Here is a 24,509-nt window from a genome sequence, read left to right on the forward strand (position 1 = left end):
GTAGCCAGAACAGCCAGCCAATATTTGATACTTCCAAGGGAACAAGCGTAGAAGCAGTTCTCTGTAAAACAATGTCTAATCTTTCCCTTTCCATACTTCTGGCTGCATGCAGACTCTTTTCTGTCCACTTATCAATGGCCAGATTCTCTAATGTTTCTCTTTGCGCTAGTGAAGTTAGAGAGACCAAAGCCAGAGCTCTCTCTTCCTCTGGCAAATACTAATAGCAATGCTGAATTTGAGAGTATTAACAGAACTGTCTTCTTCCAAGGAACTTCTTACCTCTGAAGTCACTTTCAACTTTTTATGGAAATGAACATGAATAAAACCCTCAAAGTTAAAGTTTTAAAAAAGCATGACACTATTTTTTATCAAAACAAATAAGATGAAATATTTTTCAGCAATTACAGGTCATTCTGGGATAAAACAGTAAAGCACCAAGTGAGTCAAAATTATCTTCTCCAACATGGAATGTAGACACAACATAAGGCTTTCTAACTACCAGTGGGAAAATAAAGGGAAGCAAACAATTCACATTGTTCTCAATTGTTGGATGCATTGAATTGTTTGCTACTCTAAAATGAGATTATTATTTTAAAAAAAAACGGTCTAAACTAAAATAACTTGAGACATTAACATGTAGAGAGCTGGCAAAATAATTTCTTGGGGAAGATACAAAATGTAGAGGGTCTAAAGCATGATATATCTGCAGATCAAACGCGCTCAAACAATTTCCCCCTTTCTCCCCCAATAACAAAAGCCCTCCACCCATCACAAAACTTCAAAGCTACTCACATACTCCGTCCTCACAATATTTTAAAAATAAAACCCACTTCTAATTCTCATTCCTACTCTTATTCATGTTGAAAAATAAATTTTCATTTGGCTTCTGTTGTTACTTTGCATCTAGCTTTGCCATCTCTTGCACATAGATGCCAATGCTCTCACTATCAAAAAGCAGGAAGTAAATGTTCTTCAAGGAAGAAGGACTGGAGTCATCAAAATGGGAGGAAATGGCTTTCAGAGTCACCTGGGCTGCAGTCTGCTTTGGAAAACAATTTCTAAACAAAGAGGAAAAAGATAGTTATTAATGCTCAGTAGTGAAGTGTTAGTCTTGAAGGCTTAATAGTTACATATTGTAAGTACGTAATATGCTTGGCAGTGAGCCCTACATCTCAACAAATGTTTACTGGGCTCAGTGCCAAGTAATGTACAGTTTCATCCCTTTAGGTAGCTAATTTAGGACAAAGTTTTCTGCCATCTAAATATAACGGCACTCAAAAGATGGAGATGCTAGTGTGGAAGGACTGGAAAAAGGGAAAGGATATATTGGGGAAAAAATGCAGGCAAATTATCCAGTTTTGTTGTTTATTCGTTCAGTCGCTTCCGACTCTTCATGACTTCATGGACCAGCCCACGCCAGAGCTTCCTGTCGGTCGTCAACACCCCCAGCTCCCCCAGGGACGAGTCCGCCACCTCTAGAATATCATCCATCCACCTTGCCCTTGGTCAGCCCCTCTTCCTTTTGCCCTCCACTCTCCCTAGCATCAGCGTCTTCTCCAGGGTGTCCTGTCTTCTCATTATGTGGCCAAAGTATTTCAGTTTTGCCTTTAATATCATTCCCTCAAGTGAGCAGTCTGGCTTTATTTTGTGCAGTATGGACTGGTTTAATCTTCTTGCAGTCCAAGGCACTCTCAGAATTTTCCTCCAACACCACAGTTCAAAAGCATCGATCTTCCTTCTCTCAGCCTTCCTTATGGTCCAGCTCTTGCAGCCATATGTTACTACGGGGAACACCATTGCTTTAACTATGCGGACCTTTGTTGTCAGTGTGATGTCTCTGTTCTTAACTATTTGATCGAGATTGGTCATTGCTCTTCTCCCAAGGATTAAGCGTCTTCTGATTTCCTGACTGCAGTCAGCATCTGCAGTAGTCTTCACACCTAGAAATACAAAGTCTTTCACTGCTTCTACATTTTGTCCATTTGCCCGTTATCAATCAAGCTGGTTGCCATAACCTTGACTTTTTTGAGGTTTAGCTGCAAGCCAGCTTTTGCACCTTTATCATAAGGCTCCTCAGTTCCTCTTCGCTTTCAGCCATCGAAGTGGTATCATCTGCATATCTGAGATTGTTAATGTTTCTTCCAGCGATTTTAACTCCAGCCTTGGATTCCTCAAGCCCAGCATGTCGCATGATGTGTTCTGCGTACAAGTTGAATAGGTAGGGTGAGAGTATACAGCCCTGCCGTATTCCTTTCCCAATCTTAAACCAGTCCTTTGTTCCGTGGTCTGTTCTTACTGTTGCTACTTGGTCGTTATACAGATTCTTCAGGAGGCAGACAAGACGACTTGGTATCCCCATACCACTAAGAACTTGCCACAATTTGTTATGGTCCACACAGTCAAAGGCTTTAGAATAGTCAATAAAACAGAAATAGATGTTTTTCTGAAACTCCCTGGCTTTTTCCCTTATCCAGCGGATATTGGCAATTTGGTCCCTAGTTCCTCTGCCTTTTCTAAACCCAGCTTGTACATCTGGCAATTCTTGCTCCATGAAGTGCTGAAGTCTACCTTGCAGGATCTTGAGCATTACCTTACTGGCATGTGAAATGAGTGCCACTGTTCGATAGTTTGAACATTCTTTAGTGTTTCCCTTTTTTGGTATGGGGATATAAGTTGATTTTTTCCAGTCTGATGGCCATTCTTGTGTTTTCCAAATTTGCTGGCATATAGCATGCATTACCTTGACAGCATCATCTTGCAAGATTTTGAACAGTTCAGCTGGGATGCCGTCGTCTCCTGCTGCCTTGTTGTTATTAATGCTTAAGGCCCATTCAACCTCACTCTTCAGGATGTCTGGCTCTAGCTCACTAACCACACCATCAAAGGTATCCCCGATATTGTTATCCTTCCTATACAGGTCTTCCATATATTCTTGCCACCTTTTCTTGATCTCTTCTTCTGTTAGGTCCTTGCCATCTTTGTTTTTGATCATACCCATTTTGGCCTGGAATTGACCTCCAATGTTTCTAATTTTCTGGAAGAGGTCTCTTGTCCTTCCTATTCTATTGTCGTGTTCCACTTCTGTGCGCTGCTTGTTTAAAAATAATTCCTTATCTCTTCTGGCTAACTTCTGGAATTTTGCATTTAATTGGGCATATCTCCCCCTATCACTGTTGCCTTTTGCTTTCCTTCTTTCTTGGGCTACTTCTAGTGTCTCAAAATAATCCAGTAGATCCAGCCAAATGTGAGGTGGGAAAATGGAAAGCTGAGTTTAGAACAAGTAGATCAAAGTAACTGCTGGTGCGTGATACCACTTTGGAAATGTAGAAACAGTCAAAATAATGTGATCACAAGGAGTTTCCAGAAATACAGTCCTATCAGGCCCCAAGTTTCAAATATTGGAAAGTAATGGAATGGAAATATGAAACCAAAGAAATGTGAAAAGATGGAATGTAAAACCAAAGAACATTTAGCAGTTGTTATAGCAACTGAAAAAAGTTTCACCTACTAAACATCTATCACGCACTATAGGAGTTCTTCACAGTATGTGAAAGAGATTTATGCTGGCAAGCCTACCAGCTATTTTCTTAAATACTCTGTCACTAAGTCTTGTTATGCAGCATTTTAATGAGTGCTGACAAATGTCTGCCAATAGAGGATATCTCCAGTTTGAACCAGAGTCATTCTCTGGAGACTGAGTTGAAAGCTGTTGTTACATGCCACATGCTACCAGCTATTTTCTTAAATGTGTCACAAAAGGGAAGTAATTCTGTTAAGAGATTTATACAGTAAATACCTGCCACTGGGGAAAGGTGGAAAAGCCACAGACTTCAGCTTCTTGTCTTCTGCAGCAGTTAAACAGTTCTTTATTGTCTCCTCCAGTTGTTCTTCACATTTGTCTGAACCCCATTGTGGGATGTGACAGTGAATGACAAATTTTGCTGCTAGACCAGTGGACTGGCTGAGAGCAGCTGAAGGGAAAAAAATGGGTCTACTGCTTTAGGCAGAACTATACAATTTAAGTACCACCTACCACTTCTCCAGCAAAGTTCAAGATACGGGAATGGAGCTGGACTGGTTGCCATTCCTTAAAAACTCTTGGAGAACATTTCAGAGAAGTTCCCCATCCCACACTGCTTTTTCTCATCAGGAACATTTTTTTTTAAATTTAAAATATTTGTATGGCCGCCCATCTTAAAGCCAAACTCTGGGTGCTCACAACTAAAGAATAAAACAATATATATAAGCAATAAAAACAAAGCAATAAAACCAAAAACCAGGAAAACCTGGTGCCATAAGCAAATTTTCCCAATGCAGCCCACAATGTTCTCCTCCCACTCCAACCTTACTCTATCCCAACACTTGGGGGAAAAGCTGGCTCTTAAGTGCTTTCCAGAAGCTTGAAAGGGCAGAGGCCTGCCAGTCTCATAGGGCAGGGGCTGAAATGGAAAAGGCATGCTTTTTAGGTCCTGCAAGATGGCAACATTTAAGGGAATGGACCTGGGGTGTGCCTACCCAATCTGCTGAGATGGGCAGATACAGCCAGGGAGAAGTCCTGCAAATAATCTGGTCCTGTGCTATGTAGGGCTTTAAAGGTGATAACCAGCACCTTGAATTGCACCTGGAAGGAAATTGGGAGCCAGTGCACCCTGTGCAACAGTGGATGAACCTATGGGCGCCTATGCACACTGCTGCATAAAAGAACAAGGCAAATGTTGCTGATTTGGCTTCAATTTCCACCTTTTGCCCTAACTTTGGAGTTGGGACTCCCACGCAACAGTCAAGAGAATCCTGCAGTTTCAAAATTAAAAGTAAAGGTGGTTGCTTGTTGTACTTCCAGGATAGAAACCCCATACATGCTACAGGGATGCAGAATTATTTACGCCTGGCCTTAATGCTTTTCAAAGTGGGAAAGAAGGGACTTCCGGTGGGAACATGGTGGACTGAACAGCTGTGCCCGGGAGCTCCGCGGGCAGAATTGGCATTGTGGCAGTGTTTTTGGGCTCAGGCTGGTTCCTCCTGAAGCCCAGGAGTGTTTTCCAGACCAAGGAAAACACTCGGAATTGACCCATTTGTCCTTTGGATGGTGAGTTGCAGCCAGGAGATCGTAAACAGCATCTGCGATCAACGGATGAGGCTTCGCCAGGAAGCTGGGATATCACCATTTCCAAGCTGTGGTGCAGCCTTAAAGGGACATTAAGTCCAGCCACCCCATTTCTAAAGCACCCAATTTATTATTTTTTTTAAGTATTTCTACCCAAAGAGAGGCTTTCTACATTAAGGAGAAACAATCTCTCTTGGTGCTTATCATTATTTTTGTGATTAATTTTTATTTTTTTTAAAGCTTTGGATTTTGCTTTCTATCCAATACTAAGGAGGGTTGAGAGTATGTTATCGTCTCCCTGTTATTATTTTTGTGCTAGTTTTGAAGATTTTTGTATTTTTCCTATACACTGAATCTGCCGTTCTGAACTTTTACTTTCCTGCCGCTACTTTCTCTGGGAACTGCCTGTGATCTTAACTCAGTTTGGAAATTTTCCATTACCTTTCACTTCTGCTGGTTAAGTATTTAGGGGGTGCCAGAACTCACTGCCTCAGACATGGAGAATCTTAACCAGGCTTTCTCTGACTTTCACCAGATATTAAAGCAGATATTAAGCAGATTTTTTTCTGATTCCTGCCAAGTTGTTATGCAAGATATTCAGAGCATTGTGGAAAATATGTGGTCTAAAATGTGCCATCTGGTTGGGGATGTTGTGGATGGAATTGAAGAATCTAACAGTGATGGAAATGTTTCTCCTAAGAATGAGATTTGGGCTTCTGTTGAAATCCTGGATGAAACTGAGAATGCTGAACTGAAGAACTTAAAGGGAGAAATTGAGCTGCAAGACATGAGTGAATTTGACTTTGATGGAATGTTATGGAAAAGAAGGGGTTAATTATGTATGGGAGGTTTTTTGAAGAGAAGTCTGTGTTGGTGAGGGGAGCAGTTGGGCTGTTTGATTTCTTTAAGAAAATAGCTCTGTGCTTATTATGGGGATATGTAACTGTCTTGGTCTATTTTGAAGTGAATTAAGGGACCAAAAATATTTATTTGGATGGCCTTTTGGCTTTGGAGGACTTTACTTATCATTAATGATTGGGATTATGATTATTAAGGGTTTTTAAAAAATATTAATTCATGTTTCTTGTATTCTTAATTATAATGGCAGACAATTTACATGCTCTTTTATTTTTGATCCTTATTATAGTAGACAGGAATGTATGGAATAGTAGAAGGAAGGGAATAAGTAATTGTTATGTTGGGGGGGGAGTTGATTAGGTGATTTATACTTTTTCTTTTAATATAAGGGGAGGGAGCAATGGTATTTAGTGATTTTTATAATGTGCTGAGGGGTTGACTTGTAGAAATAATGTGATTTTGGTTTAATTTAGAGTAAGGGATTAATTATGGAAAATTGCTGTATACCCCTGATGTTTAAAGTCGGAAGTCACTTCTTTTTGTAATCTATTTTAAAAATTTTGTCTTGTGTGTTCACACTTTTTTAGATTTCTTTTGTAGCTTTTTTGTTTTTCTGCATCTTTTATCTTTTTCTGAAATTTAATAAAATTCTTTTTTAAAAAGTGGGAAAGAAGGCCCTGTAAAACTATATTATTTGCCTTGATTTTACCCTATCCAACCAAAATTACTCTCTGTCATTGATTATATAAGGGTTCTGATGTTTCAGTCCTGCCAAGCCAAGCTGCCTATATGCTTATGGAATGGACCGTCATTGATATTTTTTTGAGGTGGGAGGGAGTTTGATTGTCCTTTCTCTCTCTTAACTGGATGTATTTGAGATCAGTACCACCCGCATTCAGTTCGTTGCCTCTACTAGAGGACGACCTTGACGCTGAACATGTTCAAACATCAAGCCTAATTTTTTGCATTTATTCCTTCTTTCTCACTCTATTTTTATGGAGTCATCTAAAAAGGATGCTTCTCTCAAATGCTTACACATCTTACACATCTTTTTATATTAATTTGATTGCCCTAATAAAGGGATCACCCAATGTAATGATTTTTTCCCCATAGGCCAGTATTTATTTAAAAGTGACTAAGATTGCATTTCACATAATTAACAAAAATCTTACCTTCTGTGACTTCCAAGGGTCCCTGTGATTTACGAAGTTCCTTTACGGTTTCTAAGAACTCTTTGCCACCAGCTTTTTCCAGTGCTTTGCCTGACCAAAAAGAAAACAAGTTATGTTTCTATTTCAGTGCTGAACAGGTCTTTACGTATACATGCAGATACAGATTCAAATTCAGCTGTCAATCATTACTCTGGAACTAATTCCCTCATTAGAGTTTTCTTCATTATTGTCAGTCAATAAAATATTTATCCTCAGTGCCTTAAGAATACATTTAAATTTTGATTACTGGTGCTACTGTGTCTGGAAGACCAGCACTGAGCAGTATAACCTAGCATGGGACAATGTTGTAAGAGGCATTAGTACACTATAGTTAAGATGGTTTATTTCTCCAAAATGGATAAATATTTTAAATACTGAAGTAAAGAGAATTAAAAACAAGAAAAATAGTGCTAACAACAAAGATGAACAATACTACCTTAAAAGCTTTTACGCATGCTAATTTGTAAGATTCCAGTGGGACTCACTCCTTAGTAAGCATGTATATAACACATTTTTTAGTTGTCTGCAATACTTATAATGTTCTAGGACAATTACAATTCCTACTTTTCAATCCTGATCAAAAGACTTAAAGACTATCAGATTTCAATAGTCCCTGTAGGAAAAAAAATTACTATTCAGAAGTTTCAAATATTTCTATCTGCCTCAAAATAATTGTAGACTTACCTACTTCCTCTTTGAGGTCTATTTCACCAGTAGTTGGATGCACAATGCCTTCTACTTTCATAGAACCAATATGGTTGATGTCACTTTGTGTCAGAGAGAGCTGCAAAATGCCAATGCAACAGGAGGAGCAAAAAAAAAAGTAAGTTTGAAGAACTCTTTGCACAAAGATTATGAACTACTGAAGCGAGTCTCCAAGAAATGTCTTACAAATATCTGTAACCAGCTTGTTCCCAATTGTATGTTCCCAGCACCTGTCGTCTAGAAATAAGGATGCCACTGGTTATCCTTCCTTCATGAACTTGTTTTCTCTCTCTTCAATTATTTATACTTTTATTAAAGTCACAAAACATAAACTTTATTTGGTACTTTCCATCCCCAGACTTGTGGCTGGCAATATCTTTAGTTAGTTCTGAACTATGAATGAAATAATATCTACCTTCCTCCATACTAAATTATAGCCATTTAATTTCATTTTGTGATTCCCAGACTCTTCTGTGTTAGGTGTCCTGTGAAGTTAACTGAACACAATACCAAGTTTTACAAATAAAACACAATGTTTTATCTCCATAATTTAAAAAATTTAATCATCCTACCTACACTGAGCTGCCTGCTATTTTTTAAAGCCAGTATTTGTAATCAAATAATCTAATTGTACAACAACAGACCAGCTACACATGTGCACAGTAACAGCTGGGCCTGTGAGCCTGTGCCTCCACTGGATACATGGTGACAGTAACACAACTAACTATTCAAATGCAGGACAAAATAGGATGCCATGTATTCATGCTTAATATTTTATCTCCCAAATGAACATTCTTAATATCCTGATTAGTATGCATACTCTCAGCATTTGTACTGGAGAAGGAATCATGGATGTAGCTATGAAGCATGCACTGAAATATGCTTTCTTTCCCTTTTGTCTATTGCTAGCTTAGGACAAAAGGGAAAGAAAGCATGTTACGATTTTTGCATTTACTCTATACGTATATGTATCTCTGGCTAAAATTATATTCAATTTATTGCAATAGAAAGTAAATACCTATTTTAATTTGCATAGATAAATTCAATTTGGAGTTTCAGTTGACTAGCTTGTACTTTTCAGTGATGAAATTGCAGCAGAGTATTCAGAGACATGCTGATGTAATTCCAGAATCTTGAAACCCATATGTATTTTATCAAACACTTTTTCAGGGAGATATCTTTTTATATACAATAGCTAAATAAGTACAGACATTCTGAAATATTCGCTGTATCTAGGGGTTGCAAGCCCAGACGGCAGCATATGCAACTGATCTTTTTTTTGCCTCCTACCCTCTATCCTCTGGAACCCATCTCCAGAGGAGAGAAACACCTCCAGGATAATGGTGACAGGACTGTTCAGGCTGCAGCAAGAAGGGGAAAGTTGCTGAAAATCAGTTGAACAGATCTTGCATTACTCATTCAACCAATTGAGGCAACTAACTAGAGTGCTAATGAGTTCAGATGCTTTTAAAAGTTTTAACAAGGGACTTCTAGATAGAAGATGAAATAGGGAGCAAGACGTTACTTCTGTATTGCAATTAAAATTACATTCTACTGCATAAGGGACCTGGAGCATGTTTCATTTTATGCCAGCCAAAAATGTGGCTTAGAAGCATGTAGCTCCTAAGTGATGATCTGCAAGTAATTTCTTGATGAAATAAATTCTTAAAAGAAATTAGCTAATATAACACTTTTCCCAACCAAATCTTTTGCAAGGACAAATGTGTTTTCACTGGAGAACGTTTCTGAACTACTTTCTATTCTCTAACTATGTACCTTCTGTCCAGGAACAAGGCTCTTGGAGGAAAGTATAGTGAATCCATCTCCAGGTCCATCATCAGCTGCTGAATTTGATGCTCCTTCTTTTTCATTTTCCTTCTGTTTATTCTATTAAAAAAATATAAATACTCAAAAACAGAAAAAATAAGAGGAGTATTTGGAATCCAACATATATTTTAAAAATTCTTTAAAATGTGCATATAAATAGTACTATTCAATAATGTAGCTATAGGTGGCTATTTTTTTCTTGTGGAAAGAAATGTTTTGTAAATACAACAAGGGAGGGAAAATTCTGGCCAATTTACATACTTATTTTTAAGGTGGGAAAATTCTAATAAATTGAACTGCCATCTCATTCTATATTCGAAATAGTCCTTTCACACAAGTTGCTTACTGTCAGAAGAAAATATATATTCACGGCTAATGTTTTCTCTAATGTAATTTTTGATTTTCTACATAAGGAACTTTTTCATATAAAAGATTTCTATGTAAGAATGTGACAGAAATGTTCTACTGTGCAAGGAACTTACCACCTCATGAGTAAAATTGTCACTTGGCTTTTAAGTGGGCACAGTGAAGATAATGGAGAATGGATGTAGTTCAGGTCCGAACTGTTGGGTTGCTGGTGTTCTTTGAGCTCCTTTTTCTTTTTGTAGACATCTCACAACCAGGCTCAGTAATGTCATCAGTGCCATGGGGGAACAGAGTTTGCTGGCTGTTTATATATGGCAGCTTGTCCTACCAGCACTGATCAGGGTAGTGTTTCTTCCTTGATTGTTCTTGTTCATTTGGTGCTGGTTCCTGTTTATCTCAGTATTTGGTTGATGGCTATGTCATGAAGAAGGATGTATTTAAAGTTGTTTGCCCTGTTCCTTGACCTCTAGCTGCTTCCTTTTTTGGAATGGTTTATATGGAGCGTATCTCAATGGCCGATTGTCAGACTGCCAAGCCCCTAGGAATTTTCTTGCATTTTTCTATCTGGCTTGGTCTAAAATATCTGCAGTTGCAGAATTGAAACTGAGTTTGAATTTTGTCAACGTGTTGTGAAATTAAGGCATTTGCATCATGTCGTCTGACTGCCAGTTGATGTTCACGTATGCATTCTGTCATTCTTCTACTTGTTTGCCCTACAGACTACATTTCATAGTCCTTGTGTTGTATTTTAAATGACTCCTGTTTTGTTTTCTTTGGCTGTTGGATTGTTAGGTTTGTTTATAATGCTTTGGACAGATAGAAACAGTAACCCAATGAAGCTACCATATATAAACAGCCAGCGAACTCCACTCTCCCATGTACTTACTTACTTATTATTATTATTATTATTATTATTATTTTAAATTTGTCATAGCTGCCCACTCCAGGAGAGTCTGGGCGGCTTACAAAATTCAGAAACAATAAAAACAGTTAAAAACATTCAATAACCTGGACAGCTTGGTCTAAAACAATCATAACAATTACAAATCACCTCAGTGGCCTCACAAACACATTAACCCCAGGCCTAAGACCAAGGCCAGCTCTTAAGAGCTTTTTGGAACTCCAGGAGAAAAGGTGCCATCTGTATCTCTGGGGGGATGTTGTTTCAGAGAGTAGGAGCTACAACAGAGAAGGCACATTTCCTCAGCCCCTAAGATGACAACATCTAATAGAAGGGACCTGGAGCGTACCCATTCTACCAGAATGTACTGGGCAGGCAGATACAATTGGAGATAGGAGGTCCCTCAGATATCCAGGACCTATAATATGAAGGGCTTTATAGGTAACAACCAGCACTGTGAATTGCACCTGGAAGCTGACTGGCAACCAATGCAGATTGTGTAGCAGTGGTGACACATGGGCATACCAGAATCCCTCCTTAGGGGGGAGATGGGCAGTGATAAAATTTGACAAATTTGACAAATACTGAGAAGCGCCCATTACTGCTCATGCTGCTGCATTTTGTACCAGCTGTAGCTTCCAGATGGTCTTCAAGGGCATCCCCATGTAGTCTGCACTGCAATAATCCAGCTGTAAGGTGACTAGGGCATGAATAACTGTCTGAAGGGCCTCCTGGTCAAGATAAGGGTGCAACTGGCACACAAAATGAACCTGTGCAAAGGCCCCCCTGGCTAGAGCTGCCACCTGCTCTTTTAGCAGTAGCTGCAAGTCCAGAAGAACACCCAAGCTGTGCACCAGTCTTGAATGGGGAAGTGCTACCCCATCCAAGACCAAGGATGGAAACATCCCCAACCCTGGCGGGCCGAACAGCCATGGCCACTCAGTCTTTTCAGGATTGAGTCAAAGTTTGTTCTGCCCCATCCAGACCCGAACAGCCTCCCAACACTGGGTCAGTACATTGATAGCTTCACCTGCACAGGCTGGGGTTCAGATATACAGCTGGGTATGATACTGAACCTCGAACCGATGGATGACCTCATCCAGCAGTTTCATGTAGATGTTAAACAAGAGTGTTGAGCCCTGAGGCACCATGCAAATGGGGGGCTGCAGGCACCACCTCTCCCCCATTGCCTGCACTGTCTTAAATAATGTACCCACCCTGGTAATGAAACATCTGCAAAAAGAAAAGCAAGTTCACCAAGAACCCAACAGTGAAGATAAAATGCTAGCATTAAGCATAAATAACTTGTTAGCTTGTTACATTTGGCTTATTTTAATTTAGGCCATCTAAGTCTTAAAAATACTAATGTATAGCTTTAATGCAATAACTTAATTCAACCAACAATCCCAGGGAGTTTGAAATAAAGTACTGTACTAAAATGCCTGGATGTTACTTAGTTCTTTACAGTATTGGGGTCACTGAGCAGAGTATATGTACAGTTATCTGCTTGGTCAAAAGATGTATTGCTGGTTTCCAGGTTAAAAACCCTCACAAAATGGATTGTAACTTAAAATTACAAGATGTATAAGGAAACCCTTAAAACAATATTCAGTGCATAAAATAATTACAATAAATTTAACAAAAGAGCAAAAGCAAGTTAAACCTCAGTACTAAGCACAGTACATTAAAATTAATGGAGACCCAAATGGTTTTAAAATCCTTCTGAAGGCCAGCTGGAGACCTTGCACAGTTCCTGGAGAGGGAATTCCAAGTATGAAAGGCCATCATGGACAAAACCCTGTCCTTGGTACTCACCAATCTTACAGTTACTATTCATAGGTCAGATAACAGGGTCTTAAATGCTTATCTTAAAGGTCAGGAAGGCTAGTACAAGTGCAAGAAGTCCTTCAGATAACTTGCTTACAGCCTTAAAGGGTACCATCAGCACTTTAAATTGGGCCTGAAAACAAATAAGCAACTGGAACACCTGCCACAGAGGCACAGTATAGGTGTAATGTAACTACAGTACCTATAACCATTCTGGCTACTGCACTCTGCACCAATTATAGTTTTAAGATTGGTCTGAAGAGCAGACCCACAGATTAGAACAGACCCACAGTCTGACTGTGCCCATAGCAGGTGTTACTCTCAAGAGTTAGTCCATGGTTGGCAAGCTAATCAAAAGTGGTAAAAAGCAGATATTTATAATATGCAAAATGGGTACACATAATGAAACATGCATCTGCATAGCTTTCGTCTCTTGTTAATACATCTCAGTGGTTGATCTTTCCTACAATTTGGAATCTAACATTCAGTAACTATTTCATGGCCTATGAACTGAAATATAATATAAATGCTGAAACTATTTTCTATCTATTTGGAACTCTGAACTAGGTTTGTTAAAAAAAACAACAGCCCTGTTCTGTCTCAATCATGGCAAGAAAGTAGAGCAATCTGGCTGCTAGCAAGGTCAGGGAATATCAGGCAGCCAACAACTCACAGGTAATTGAAAGCAGGATCCAAAACTAGCCATACACGGAGTCCAGGTGACAATCAAGGCGTCAAACAGAGTCAGGATCCAAAGGCATGTTCCAGAGTCAGTCCAAGCATCAAGGGACCGAGTTCCATGAATCAACAGAAATCCAGTTCACAAAGGAAGGCCATAGCCTAGTAGATAGACACCATTTCCAAGGCCAGCTGCTAGGAACTAAGGCTTACAAAATCGGAGCTCCTGGGACCCACCCATGCTCTAGCTAGCCACCATTAAGACCCTTATAAATAACCCCTCTTTGTGACTAAGATTCTATCCCAAGTAACCCTTTAATCCTGGAGAGTGCTGTTCTTTAAGCATATGCTTCACTTTTACTCCTGAAATCTCAGTTGCTACATTCTGTGGGCTGAATCATCCAATTCTGATGAGGAACTCTTGACTTTAAAGTAGTCTAAGTCTACATCTAATAGCCTAGGACTACATCTCTAAAAAGTTTAGGATGCCTGGACTCCAGTTCAGAATTTTGTGGCTCTGAATCTGGATATTCAGATTTATTTTCTGATTAGGACTTTTACAGAAGAAATATGACAGTTGATATAAATTTGTGTGGTTCATTAGAATAGTTTTACTAGATTTAACAATTTTCATAATTGAAGTGATTCACAGAGGATTTTTCTATTCATATATGGAAATGACATAGTTAATCTAAAATATATATTTAAAAGCTCAATATATTAAGCCTGGGATCCTAAGCATACCTCCTTGGAAATGAGCATTGTTGAGGGCTTTATACTGCACCCAAAGACTCCTTCCATTGATGAAAGAGAGCTTTGTCTAGAGGCAGGGGACTCATTTGTGTTTTGTGTTAAGGATGATATTAAATCTTGAGTAGCCTACAGGCATCCAAAGGCTCAGTTTTATATAGGGGTCCATGGCACAGGCAAAAATATTATTAAATGTCCTGCAAACCCCACCCACTTTTGACTGTGTAGAGAAAATATTTCTCATCCCTTCATAGCTGTAAGATGTTTTTTTTTCTTCTCAAATATCCAAACGTATCTGGCAGCTGAACTCTTGAAAAGGCTGAAGTTGTTCCTTTGATTTAACTTGCAATGGCTCTTGGGTCTGTTGATAATGAACAACAGTATTTAGGAAGACTTCCGTCAGGAATTAAGCTTTTATAACATCTGAAATAAACCTAGTTACAATAAGGCAAACTTTCAGGAGTAAGTAAGATCAAGTTCTAAAAGGACACCTATTTCCAAATAATCAAAACTGGTTGCTCTGAGTTCTGCTTACCTTTTTAGGTGTCCGAGCTTTGCCAGCCTTTGCTTTCTTCCCACTTTTCTTGGCCCCCAAAGGTTTTCTTCCTCTCTTCTCTGGAGAAGGTGAAAGGATAGTATCAGATTTGCTTTTGGTGCCTCGTTTTTTGGCAAGAAGCTCTGGATGAATTCTGGGTAGAACACCTCCACTTGCTATAGTCACTCCTTTTAATAACTGTTGAAAGAGGCAATGCAGGAAGATTGAACACAACTGAATATATGTTCTTAAATTTAACCAATTTACTCTAAACAAATGTGTTTACTGAATTTATAAACAACTATATAAAATTGAATGATTACATGTATCCCAAGCTCCCTACAGAAGTTAAGACTGCATTAGTAAAATAAAAACACAGTGACTTGTTTTTGTTTATACTGTAACTCTCACAGAACAAAAGAGAATTAGTTCCTATCAGAGGATATCATGGATAAAGGAAGGAATTACATTCATAGTAAGATTCCCCTTTATAACAGGAGAGCTACAATATACAGATAAAGTAGGACTACCATACTTGAGATGCAAAAACCCAGACAACTAGATTATAGCAGAGATACAGGAAAGCCTAAGTAGAAGGAATTCTGCAGCCCAAATATTGTAGCCCTAAGAAAACATTAGTGATATTACAGTACTATGCTCTGGTACTGCTGTACTTGCCTATGATACAGTATCATCAGATACTGGGACCCCTGATCCACAGATGATAAATGAATGGGGAATAGGGTACCATTTGGCAGACCAGCAGCATGGCTTGGTGGATGATATTAGACCAAGACTCAAATTACCATAAGGGGAAACCAGAAGACCATGCAAGCATGACAGTCCAAATGACAAAGTGAGTCATATATTTCAAGGCAAATACAACTCCTCCAACAATAAGAAAATACATACACACCACCAAACAAAAAGACCTCCCTCCCACCCCAAGAAACATATATAATATCTCACATCGTTTTTGTCTTATAGGTGAGAAACAGTGAGGCACAGCAATAACTAACTACTAGAGACTAGGATTATTATGGAATTTATTACCAGAGTTTTAAAATAAAAATAATACTAAAGAGGGTACTTCTCACTGGATGTAGGATTGATTTGTCCTTACCACTAAGCAGCTGCGTTTTCCCCTTCCTCACATACTTAGAATTAAGAAACAAGATAAACAGGTATTTCCTTCATAGCACTTCTCTCTTTAGCAGTGCTGATTCCACTTGGCAACAAACTGAAACCAGGCGTTTGCAGGAATCTTCCCAGTGAGAGACAAAGTATATGAGTATATAACTGACTGAAGAGAATTGGTTTATAATTTCTGGTACATCTGGTAAATGAGGGGAGGCAAGAATAGGACAAATAGCTATGAAGGGGGGTAAATCTGAGGAATTTCATGAGCAAGTCTCCCTCATCTACAAATCTACTCAAAATCTGGACGGTATCTTTTTATCCAAAACTGGAATCTTCTCTTCCTTCCATGCACATTTCACTTGTTACATCCATTAACTATTAGAACTATCAATTCAGTTTCATAGCCCTCTATACAATACTCCAAAAGCAAAACAAAATCCAGGAGATTACACACCACCATTAGAATACACTGCAGAATTGTGGTGTAACATTGGGTTAATTCTTAAAGATTGCTTAATAGAGATGTGGACCGTAGAATTTCCCAAAAATATCAAAGTGAACATTTTCTACTTCAGGAAAGTTGTATAGTGTATTATTGTTTTATTGCTTATTACTCAACATTGTTTCCAACATTATAGTAAAAGCAATCTTTCTCCATAAAGCAGAGTTTTCAATTGTTTTGAATATGCTATTCAAAACCTGTAAAATAGGCTAGCGTTTGTTTTTACATCAATGTAATATTACTTGTGCAAACTAGAAATATTTAATATAATAATCATATCATTTGCATAGGAACATTTTCCAGTTCAGCATTTTTTGGAAAGCCACATCTTTGTTCCATCAGCAACTTTCCCCGCATAGTTTTTAAAGTGATCTTGGATGAATGCTAACAGTGGATAGGGAAGGACTGTTTAAGATGAGATCTGAAAATACTTTGGATCACCAATGCTAATGGCTAGCCTATGAACACACCATAGAACTGGATAGTCAAACAGGTTAAATGGTCACAGGTGAAAATGTCTGTGTGAGAGAGATCTGGATAGAAACACCATACAGAAATGTTTCTACGCTGATAATAGAAACCTCAGAACCGAGATGGAATAAATGAAGCATTTACATTTATATAAAAAGGGCATAAAGGAATGCGTAAAGAGCTCATGGGATAAGGTATTCTCTGGATGCTCCATATATCAAGGAGGGAAATACTGAACAGCTAAAAACTTGAAAAGAGCAGAATCCTTCATTGAATTGTTGTGGGCATAATTCCAAAAGTAAGTTTGTGTGCTATTAGGATGATTTTGAAATGGAGAATGTGGTAATGTCTGTGTCCTGAGATAGTGTTTTTAAAACTTTTTCAGGCTGTTTTAAAAGAAAAAATCCTGGGACCCCTGATCAAGAGGCAAAGCTCTCTAGTGATAGAAAATTGCCTGTTTGTTTGTTTTTTTCCTTTTTTGCCTTTGGTCTCTCACAGAACCCCATCAAGTTTGTGGGAACCCAGTTTGAAAAGTCCTGCTGTACAACAAATGTTCATGGATGTAAACTGAGATGTGATGACCCTGGAAAAATCCAAAAATGTCACCCAGTACCTAATATAAGATGTAAGGGTTGCTGAACTAGGAGAGTGGCCACAATGATAACAAATTTAATCACACATTTATAAGTTAAGTGCAAAATAACCAAGGAAATCTACAAGAGGAATCTTTTTAAAAAATGAGAAGGTTTGTAAAAAAAATTGAGAAGGAATGTAAAAAGAGTTTTAAAAAATTCAAAACACTTGAGATAGTTTTTGGTTTTTTTGCTCAAAGTACAGAAAAAGCTTAGCTACAACGCATACTCTAGTCAGGAAATGTGCTAACAAATCCAACAGCTTACCAGCATAATCAAAAAAATCTATTAGAATTTTTTAAAAAATCTTCATTCAAGAAGTATGGCCATAATTAGAATGAAAAGAACACAGTAGTACATAATAAGTGCAAGAAGAAAGTAAGGAATGCAAAAAGTCTATTGCCATCATTGACATAAATAATGGAAAGGAAAATGTTACTCAGCAAACGAGGGAAAATAGAGAAATGAATACCTGAATTATTAATTTTAAAATAAAAAATGGATTTCAAGTCAGCATATATAACATAGTTATAATATCCCAGGCCTTGTTGAAACAGGATAACTGGAAGTAGTATTTCAGCATTGTTTTTGTTTATATGGAAGTAAGTCTCACTGTAAATCTATTATCTTAATGCAGCAAAAATAGCAAGGATCCCCTGGCATATTAAAGACTAATATATTTTGGCATATGCATGAAGCATTTAAGGTGCTACAAAATAATAATCTATTTCATGCTTGTATAGCATAGTACATTTGGTATTGGCTCACAAAAATATGCTATTTACATTGTAAACAACTGATCGTAAATTTGTCCCAAGCCTATTGTAAAGCAGCTTGATAAATGTTGCTGAAAGCTACAAATGTTTTGAATACTTTTTAAAAGTAGAAAATAATACAGTGGAAGCTAGCTAAATGTGAGTCATACAACACCTTGCTTGGTGAATCCAGAAGAAAAAAATGATGATTTAGATTTATAAATATTCTACATTTGGGGATGGAGGGAATTCAACCTTTTGCTGACTGGCACTGAATTAAGCTAACCAGTGCTATCCTGACTGGCACTGAATTAAGCTAACCAGTGCTATCCTTAACAAACAGCCGCACTGGCCCACAAAGCTTGGGAGATAACACAGTAAGATATCCTTTACAAATAATCCAGAAAGCCTACCTGATTTAGCTCCTCATCATTAGCAACTGCCAGAAGGATGTGTCTTGGTGCAATTCTTCCCTTTTTGTTGTCTCTTGCAGCATTGCCAGCTAATTCCAATATTTCTGCTATAAATATAGTGGGACCTCAGTTATAAGAAATGTAATACATATACAATTTGTGTATGTGCAATAATATCATACTACATTTTCTTGATTGAAAATCCTACATTAAAAATCCCAAAATTTGATCAGGAGTGTCATAGAGCTATTAATACAGTCTTGTTGTAAGAGTTTGGCACAGCATTTTAAAAAATTTGATTCAGGGTTTGGGGAAAATTATAATAAAGTTTCTCAAAGGTATCAAATTCAAGATGCCACCTTCATGCAAAGATACAAGCAACCTAATGTTGATGTTCTTTCATTAACAACTTTGACTGAAATTTTCTATTTTAAAATTAACTTTTATGAGCAGTTCTATTAAAGTTACAACTACTCAAACATTATTAAATTGTTGAAGGCCAGTAGAAGGACATAAATCTCCACCCCACCTGAAGCAGTCAGTTTAACTACTATGCTTTTGGAATGGATGAAATAGCCTCCCTGCTCTAGAAGCTTGCTTGATCTATATTATTGTTTCATCCATCCATCCATTCATCCATTCAAATTTATTGGCTGCCAATCTCCAGTGGATTCTGAGTGGTGCACAAAACTAAAGGAGACATAAAAACAACTAAAATATGCTTGAGTGCAGAGGCAAAATGGAGTTGCTCTGTTAATTTTTGTCAACTTATACGAAATTTGATGTCTAGGTGCAATTTCTTGTGCCTTTAGCCCATTTCAGGCATTACTGAGACTGGAATGCTTACTATGTGAGTTCCAATTAAATGTTACCCTCTTCCATCACTGAAATGATGACAGCAGGGAGATAGAGTAGTTTTATTTTTTATTATTGTATAGTAATGTTATTGTTGCATAGTAATTATAATGTATCTTTTATTTGTTTGTTTATTTATATTTCAAATTTTGTCAACCGCCCATCTCACTCTTCTCTGGCCTGCACATGCACTGTTTTTTATGTAGTTCTTCTCATGGGCCAAAATATTAAATATCTTCCGTTTGGGTAAAAAAACCTGGATGGGATGTCTAAAAAAATATAATTAATACCTTTGTCCTTCCCTTTCTATTTTACAGCACACAGAGCATGTTACAAAAAGAATAAAACATACCCTAATGGATTCACACTATTCCCATTGCTTTGTTGAACGCTGCAAATAATATTAATGACTCTTCTTCTATTGTACAGCCTACTTTCCTGAGATGCTATGCAAGCACTGGATTTCGCATCTTCATCATTATAATGGAAATAACTACACACTTACCTGCCAGGTATTCTATGACAGCTGCCATGTACACAGGAGCACCCACTCCTATCCGATACTTGTATGTTCCTTTCTTCAAGTACCGCATCATTCTTCCCACTGGAAAAATAACACCTGCTCTGCTGGAGCGTGATATTTTGCTCATTTTTTTCTTTCCACCTCTGGCTGACATGTTGCTGAGTGTTTTTCAGTCTTCTGGTAGACAGTCCTTTTTTGTTTGCCCTAATACAAAACTTACAAAGGATGAAAACAGGAATTTATATTCAGTGCATAATGTGATAGCCACTCTGCTCTCAAAATCATTTAATGATCAAATTGTAAGTCTTACTGCAAAAGACAGGTAACAGATTTTGAGGTAATACACAATATATGATGTGATGTTGATTGCTCCAATTGCATTATAGTGTGAAGAATTGCACAATGCAAGACTCTTTCAGCAGCCAGCATATTTCAGCAGCCAATTTTCTGGATAATCATACCATTTATTTCAAATGTTCAGTTGTAAGTGATCCTACTTATATGGCCAAAATGGACCAACCTGTGTACATAAGAGATATCAGCACCTTGGGGAAATGGTAAGATTTGTAGAACTACAACTCACCTCCCTGCAAAAATTTTATGTAAGTAACTAGGGAATACTATGAGCACCAAAAAACAATCCAGTGAGTGCGTTCAGTAGCCACCAAAGGCTGATTCCAACTTTGTAAATACTGGGGTTATGGTGGGGGGCAGGTAGCCCAAATACAAAATAGGAATTCTGTTTCTTAAAAGCTGCATGCAAATGAACATTTGAAAGGTACAGATCTACCATGAAGGTGTCAATAAACTACACCTCCTTAAATGGTTTTAATGATATCTATTTTATCAGACTTATGGATATTTACAGTAAAGAAATATATAGGAAGCTGATAAGCAAAGCATTCAATTATTTGTGAATAGATTGTTTTAAAAATTGCTATCCTGTATATGTTTGAAACTTCATAAAAAGCCTTAACAAGCTTCATGGCCCTCCAGTATATCATCCAAACCTGGAACTGTGCATTGGGGGGGGGGGGCGGAACAGAAGATCTACTTACCTACCTATGATCCATCCATCTACCCACCCATCATACAGACTCTTGAGACTAGTTCCATATTTTGGTCACAGACATGGAGACTAGATCAACCCTGCAAACATAGGGCTGTGCCAGCTCATCTCTTATTTTTTGCCACCCCAGCCCACCCCCTCAGGCATATGTGTATGTGCATATGTTAAAAAAGGAAAATACCAAGATGGGTGAAAGCAGGAACATACAAAGCATGAACTATAGTTGCATATTTAAATGTAACAAGCTTAGAAACAAGCAGTCGAACTTATGTTATTTAGATGCAAGTCCTGTACGAAAAATACCCTCTACACACATTTAGTGAATATTGCAGGCAGAGAGCAATTGGGTCTATTGGCCCCAACAATTTGCAGGAGGCTCTTGGCCATGCATTTAGTGGAAGGTCTGGTCATAAAGCCAAAGAAGGGAGAAAGCTGGTAGCCTTGTCTTATCCTTGATAAGCACGCTTGCTTTCTATGCGCATGCAACTGTTTTCTAAGTAGCCAGGAACCTGGAAGAGGGAGCAATGCAGCTGGGGCTTTTGACATCTACCGAGAGACGATTTTGTCCAGGTATAGAAGGAACAGTCTCATGTATTACAGAGATTTGTATTTATTGCTTGTAAGGTTGCCTATTTTCCTCATAGCAACAACTCTGAGTGGGGCATCTCCATCAAATCCTGTGGCACTTGACACAGGGAGTAACATACATTATTACACTTCTTGATTTCAAGTATTTAGATTTTCCCTGACCATAAGGCAGGCCTCCAAGGAGGCTATACTTTGAAGAAGCAACGCCCCCAATTTTTTTTTAGATGGAGTGGGGACTCATAAAGGTAAGGGGGTCCAAAGATGCACACGGCTATTTGGACAAGACTCTACTCCGAAAGTCAAGTACGGCTCAGGCGTGGCTAATTTTCTCCTTCTCGTGCGAAAGAGAAACGGGGGGGCGGTTTTATATTTCTAAGCACTCCTATTGGAAGGTGCTTTTAAAAGGGGGGCCTTTAACTCAGACACTTCCCCTTCAAGAGACCCCGCATTGTCCGAAGGCGACGCGGGAGAAGCTGCCCGATAAAGGAAACGCGGACCACGCCCCCTCCCGTGCCTGGCGGGGGAGTGGGGGGGAAGGAAGCGGCGCGCGCGCTCCCCGGGAGGACGGTTGAAAAGCGCGCACTGACAGCTTTGGAAGGGGTGGGGGGGCGGTGGGGGACGGCAGCCAGGGAAAGCCGGCGCCGGGGCTCGAGCCAGCGGCGCGCGCGCGAGGGACGGTGGGAAATCAAGACCGCTTCTTTCCCGCGCGATTGCCGATCCCATTTTCTCCCTTTCAGCCGCTCGGGCGGGCGGAGGGGAGGGAAGGCAGGCGAGGCAGGCTGCCTTTCGGTTCCGCACGCCGCCTGAGGTGCGGGCAGCTCGAGCGCTTCAGGGTGGCTTCTTTCTGCGCCGTTAACCGGCTCTTCCCCGAAAGAACATCCCGGAAAGGGAAGCGTCGGGGAAGTGACCTCTTCTCACCCCGCTCCCCCTGGGGAGCCAGGCACGGTGTGGGGAGTAGGCGAGAAGGGGTCGGCGTGGCGAACGACCAGGGTGGAGGGGCGCCGGGCCGCCTTCCTCCCCCATCTCCTTGCGCCCGCCGCTGCATCCCACTCCCCCCTCGGCGGCCTCCCCCCGTTCAACGACCGGCCGCCTGCCTCTTCCCCGTCACTCCCCTCCAGAGCCGGGCTGCCATGCCTACGGAGGATGGGGCGGGGGCGGCTCGCTCCCCTTACCCGGTCCGCCTCCGTCGTTTCGGAGCCGCGGGGGGAGTGACGGCGAAAGGCCTCCGCCGCCGCCGCCGCGCATCAGTCTTGGCCGCAGCTGACGGGGCTTTATTCGGTTCCCCCCGCCCCGCCGATCACCTGCCCGGCGGCGGCCGCCTCCTCCGCCTGCAGCTCCGGTTCCGCCGCGCCTGCCTCGCGCTGCCTGCTCCCCGTTCGCCTCCTGTATTGTATGGTTTCAATGGCGGCAGCTCTGGAGGCCGGTGGTAGGAAGCGGTGGCGAGCGGGGCGGGGGGGATCCTTCTCCACATACCACCTCTAGGAGGAGTCACGGCAGCGCGGTCTTCGGAGCGCCCCCGCCGCCAGCCCTGGTATAACTCTCCCGTGGCTGTGTGGGCAGAGCCGCGAAGGGGGCCAGGTGGCCGAAGCCGTCCGCCCAGGGACGATGCGGAGAGCGAGCTTCATCTTGCCCTTCGCTGCAATGGCTTCCTGGCGGCGACCGGGCCATCCGCTGCGTTGCGCTGCGATGCTCCTCTCCGGCGAGGTTGGTTCTTGTTCACGGCCGCGACTCCCTGGAAGCTCGCTTACGACCTCAAGGAAAGCATGGCCCGAATAAATGGGGTTGGGCAGTTCCGGAATGTGGGGCGGTGATTTTGGGATGCTGCAAACATCGCCCAGACGATTGGAGATCTATTAAGGGGAATCACTCATGCATTCAGAGACGCACTTTTAGCAGTTAATGCATTACTCGAAGCCCTCCTTCAGAGGTGCCCTATGAATTCAGGAGAGCCCTCCTCCAGCCACAGAAGCCATTCAGAAAAACTGCTTCAACCATTCTCAACTATTGCAAGAGTGAAATAATTTTACTTTCCTTTAATCTCATTTCTGAATATTTTTAAACTACACGTTGAAGTGGCAGGCGTTCTAAAATAATTCAAATTCTTGAATTCGCTTGTGTGCAAGGAACGGGAACGTTCAAGGTGTACTGTTAACAGTATTTGTAAAATAATTTACCTGAAAGACTAGTTTCCCTCCAAGTTTATTTTTTAAATAGGGTTAGATATGCTGAGAAGATAAGGGAGACAAGTTTTTTTTTCTGTTTCATCTTCTGGATATACTACATGTTAAACTGAGGACTGTATTCTTTTGGGATAATTACAGAAACTCATTTAGTTCCAAAAGATTTCTGAGTTTTGTGTTTATGTGCATTTTTACAATGACACCTATAGGCATGTACTTTTATTTGTTAGAACAATTCCTTATTAGCCCTGTGCAAATCTTAAAATGGTGCTTCACAGTGCACAGGGGTGCATATGAAGACCTGCCTTTGATCATTGAAGCAGCTACGTCTTTTTTCAGGATTATGTGGCTATTTCATAAGTTGCCTTTCCCTGTCTGCATACAAGCCTCTTTCTTTATTTTTTAGTAGACTGCAATCCTCTTGAAGAGTTTGCACGGCTTTATTCCATATTTTACCAATTATTGTAAACACATAACCGTACTAATGTGCAGCTAGTAGGAGAGAGAGAATATTTCATCAACTAACAACTAATAGCATGTGTTCTCAAAAAATCCATGTCAGTTTTATACAGCTGTCCAGAGTCATTCTAGAGTTGGAATCTCATAAAATAATAAATAA

General features: G+C 39.9%; 1 protein-coding gene across 3 annotated transcripts; it reads right to left on the reverse strand.

The window, feature by feature from the left end:
* Positions 1 to 334: 334 nt before the first annotated feature.
* On the reverse strand, positions 335 to 23,184 carry LOC134500308 (core histone macro-H2A.2). 3 transcript variants are annotated; one of them, XM_063307527.1, is made up of 9 exons: positions 23,012 to 23,184; positions 20,036 to 20,268; positions 18,676 to 18,779; positions 14,763 to 14,960; positions 9,655 to 9,765; positions 7,858 to 7,957; positions 7,135 to 7,224; positions 3,797 to 3,971; positions 335 to 1,058 (listed from the first exon to the last, which is right to left on the reverse strand). In XM_063307527.1, the coding sequence occupies exons 2-9, from the start codon at positions 20,205 to 20,207 to the stop codon at positions 893 to 895; spliced, it is 1,116 nt and encodes a 371-aa protein (XP_063163597.1). In that variant the 5' UTR covers positions 20,208 to 20,268; positions 23,012 to 23,184; the 3' UTR covers positions 335 to 892. The 3 variants fall into 3 exon arrangements, with proteins under 3 accessions (XP_063163597.1, XP_063163595.1, XP_063163596.1); XM_063307525.1 differs by having other exon boundaries at positions 18,676 to 18,782; positions 23,012 to 23,180; XM_063307526.1 differs by lacking the exon at positions 23,012 to 23,184 and adding an exon at positions 22,883 to 22,920 and having other exon boundaries at positions 18,676 to 18,782.
* Positions 23,185 to 24,509: the final 1,325 nt, after the last annotated feature.

The sequence above is a fragment of the Candoia aspera genome, chromosome 6 (genome assembly GCF_035149785.1).
Source record: "Candoia aspera isolate rCanAsp1 chromosome 6, rCanAsp1.hap2, whole genome shotgun sequence".
Lineage (NCBI taxonomy): Eukaryota > Metazoa > Chordata > Lepidosauria > Squamata > Boidae > Candoia > Candoia aspera.

Bases quoted from the DNA above. Each gene is read 5' to 3' on its own strand.
- LOC134500308 (XM_063307525.1), bottom strand. From the start codon at position 20,207: ATGTCAGCCAGAGGTGGAAAGAAAAAAATGAGCAAAATATCACGCTCC. The intron at 7,958-9,654 runs GTACATAGTTAG...GGCATTTTGCAG, and splicing joins GCCTTGTTCCTGGACAGAAG to CTCTCTCTGACACAAAGTGA. The intron at 1,059-3,796 runs GTATTTACTGTA...CTCTTTGTTTAG, and splicing joins CCACCTTTCCCCAGTGGCAG to AAATTGTTTTCCAAAGCAGA.